The sequence below is a fragment of the Chionomys nivalis genome, chromosome Y, assembly GCF_950005125.1.
Source record: "Chionomys nivalis chromosome Y, mChiNiv1.1, whole genome shotgun sequence".
Classification (NCBI taxonomy): domain Eukaryota; kingdom Metazoa; phylum Chordata; class Mammalia; order Rodentia; family Cricetidae; genus Chionomys; species Chionomys nivalis.
Window position 1 is genome coordinate 801,300 of NC_080113.1, and position 2,166 is coordinate 803,465.

Sequence of the window (2,166 nt, forward strand, 5' to 3'; positions counted from 1 at the left end):
AGTAAAAGAGAAAGAAATTACATGGGACAATGATATGATGAGGAAATTAGACAAAGAGGCTATAATCAGAGAGAAGTCAAAGGGGTGGAGTAAATATAGAAGGTTAGAGGAAAGTAAAATTATACTATGTCAGAAAGTCATAAGGAAACATACTATTATACTATTAATTATCAACCTAAAATATTATACAGAATTCTGTTTATAAAATAAACTCACACATACAAATAAAAAAAAAGAGAAATTGCCCTACAGCTATTCCAGAACAATCTTATATGTTAACTGTCATTTGCTTTCTTCCCAAGGACAGTCCTCATCAGACCATGTCCCTTCCAGATTGTGTCTGCTCTGATGGTTCAGTCTGAGCCATGGAAACAGGAAATCACAGCTGGGCGACAGACTTCATCTTGGTGGGTCTTTTCCAGTATGGCCAGATGGATGCTCTCCTCTTCACAGTCATCGCCATCCTCTTTGCAGTAGCTCTGATAGGCAACATCACACTGGTCCTCTTCTTCAGGCTGGACCAGAGACTCCACACCCCCATGTACTTCCTCCTCAGCCAGCTCTCCATCATCAACATGATGTACATCTCCACCACCGTGTCCAAGATGGCAGCTAACTTCCTGTCAGACACCAAGACCATTTCCTTTCTGGGCTGTAAGATCCAAGCCTTTGTGTTTTTGACCTTGGGTGGCTCTGAAGCCCTGCTGCTGGGCTTCATGTCCTATGACAGGTACATAGCCATCTGCCGGCCCCTGCACTACCCTGTGCTCATGAGCAGGAAGATCTGCTGCTCCATGGTCTCCTGTGCCTGGAGCAGCATTTCCTTTAATGCTTTAATATACATGCTGTATGTGTTTCAACTTCCATTCTGTCAATCTAGGAAGGTTAACCACCTCTTCTGTGAAGTACCATCTTTCCTACCATTGGTGTGTGAAGACACATCCCAATATGAGCACACAATCCTCATGAGTAGCCTTGTCATTCTGCTGCTCCCCTTCCTGGCCATTCTAGCTTCCTATATTCATGTGTTAGTGGTTGTGTTCCAGATGCACTCAGGGAAAGGACAGAGTAGAGCCCTGTCCACCTGCTCCTCCCACCTGACTATGGCCAGCCTGTTCTATGCCACTGGTCTCTCCACCTACACCCAGCCACACTCCCTGCATTCTCCTTCAAGGGACAAGGTGCTGGCTGTGTTTTACTCAATTGTCACTCCTGTTCTGAACCCTTTTATCTACAGCCTGTGTAACAAGGAAGTCATGGGGGCCCTAAGGAGACAGATGGGATGAGGATATTGAGACAGTAAACATGGTGTTGTGTCACCTTGTGGACTGATCTAAAAGCTGGTCTTGACATTAACTGGGAAGCCGGCAGGATTGATGTTCCATTGGATGCTCATCAAGTTGTCTAACTAAACCAATAAGAGCAGGAAACATTGTCCTCTCAGTGTCACATCGAGTGGATGGCTTGAATCTGAATGTTGGCTCTGAGGAAGTTCAAGGGCTTTGTCCTTGTCCCTGGGATCTCTGTCTGCCTGTAATGCTGGGTTGCTTTTCACAGAACTTTTTCACCTTCTGCCCTGATGCAAGGCACCGTGTCTTCTCAGACAACTGTGTGAGTCAGCATATGCACATACCCACCTCTTCCTCTGGATGCTTCTCCTGCAGTTTTTGCGGACAGCCATATGTCTGCAGAGACTTTACATAAACCTGGAATATTCTGCTGTTTTTTGTTGGATACAACTATTATTTAAGAGTGCACATCTCTTTTGATAGTATGACATATCTTAAGGACAATTCTTAAAGAAGTAGAAGATAAGTTACTGTTTCCTTTGATGCTTTTTGACTGTTCCCATGTAAATAAGGTTTCCTTGTTCTCCTACGTGTTTAGTGATGTCTCACTGACTCCATTTTATTAATACCTTTCTCCAAAATTCACAAATTGCTTGGTAATAGGAATCAGCAAAGGATTTGTTTGTCAGCACAGACTCTGTCTCTTTACACAAACTCTTTTATGCTGCTTTTCCAGCATCATGCTAGCTTATGAGAAGTACATTAGGACAAATGGTCCCAGAATGCTTCTGTATAGAAGATTTTTTCTTTTATCCATGGTGAATAGAAAATGAATGTTGCGCTAAATGGTTTTTACTTCAGTAGGATGTGGAGTTTA

The 2,166-nt window shown here is 43.2% G+C and overlaps 1 protein-coding gene across 1 annotated transcript; it reads left to right on the forward strand.

The window, feature by feature from the left end:
- The first annotated feature begins 365 nt into the window (after positions 1-365).
- Positions 366-1,286, forward strand: LOC130868856 (olfactory receptor 2AK2-like). Its single transcript, XM_057760871.1, has one exon. The coding sequence runs from the start codon at positions 366-368 to the stop codon at positions 1,284-1,286; it is 921 nt and encodes a 306-aa protein (XP_057616854.1).
- The last annotated feature ends 880 nt before the right edge of the window (positions 1,287-2,166 follow it).

Coding starts and splice junctions, on each gene's coding strand:
- LOC130868856 (XM_057760871.1), top strand. CDS start 366: ATGGAAACAGGAAATCACAGCTGGGCGACAGACTTCATCTTGGTGGGT.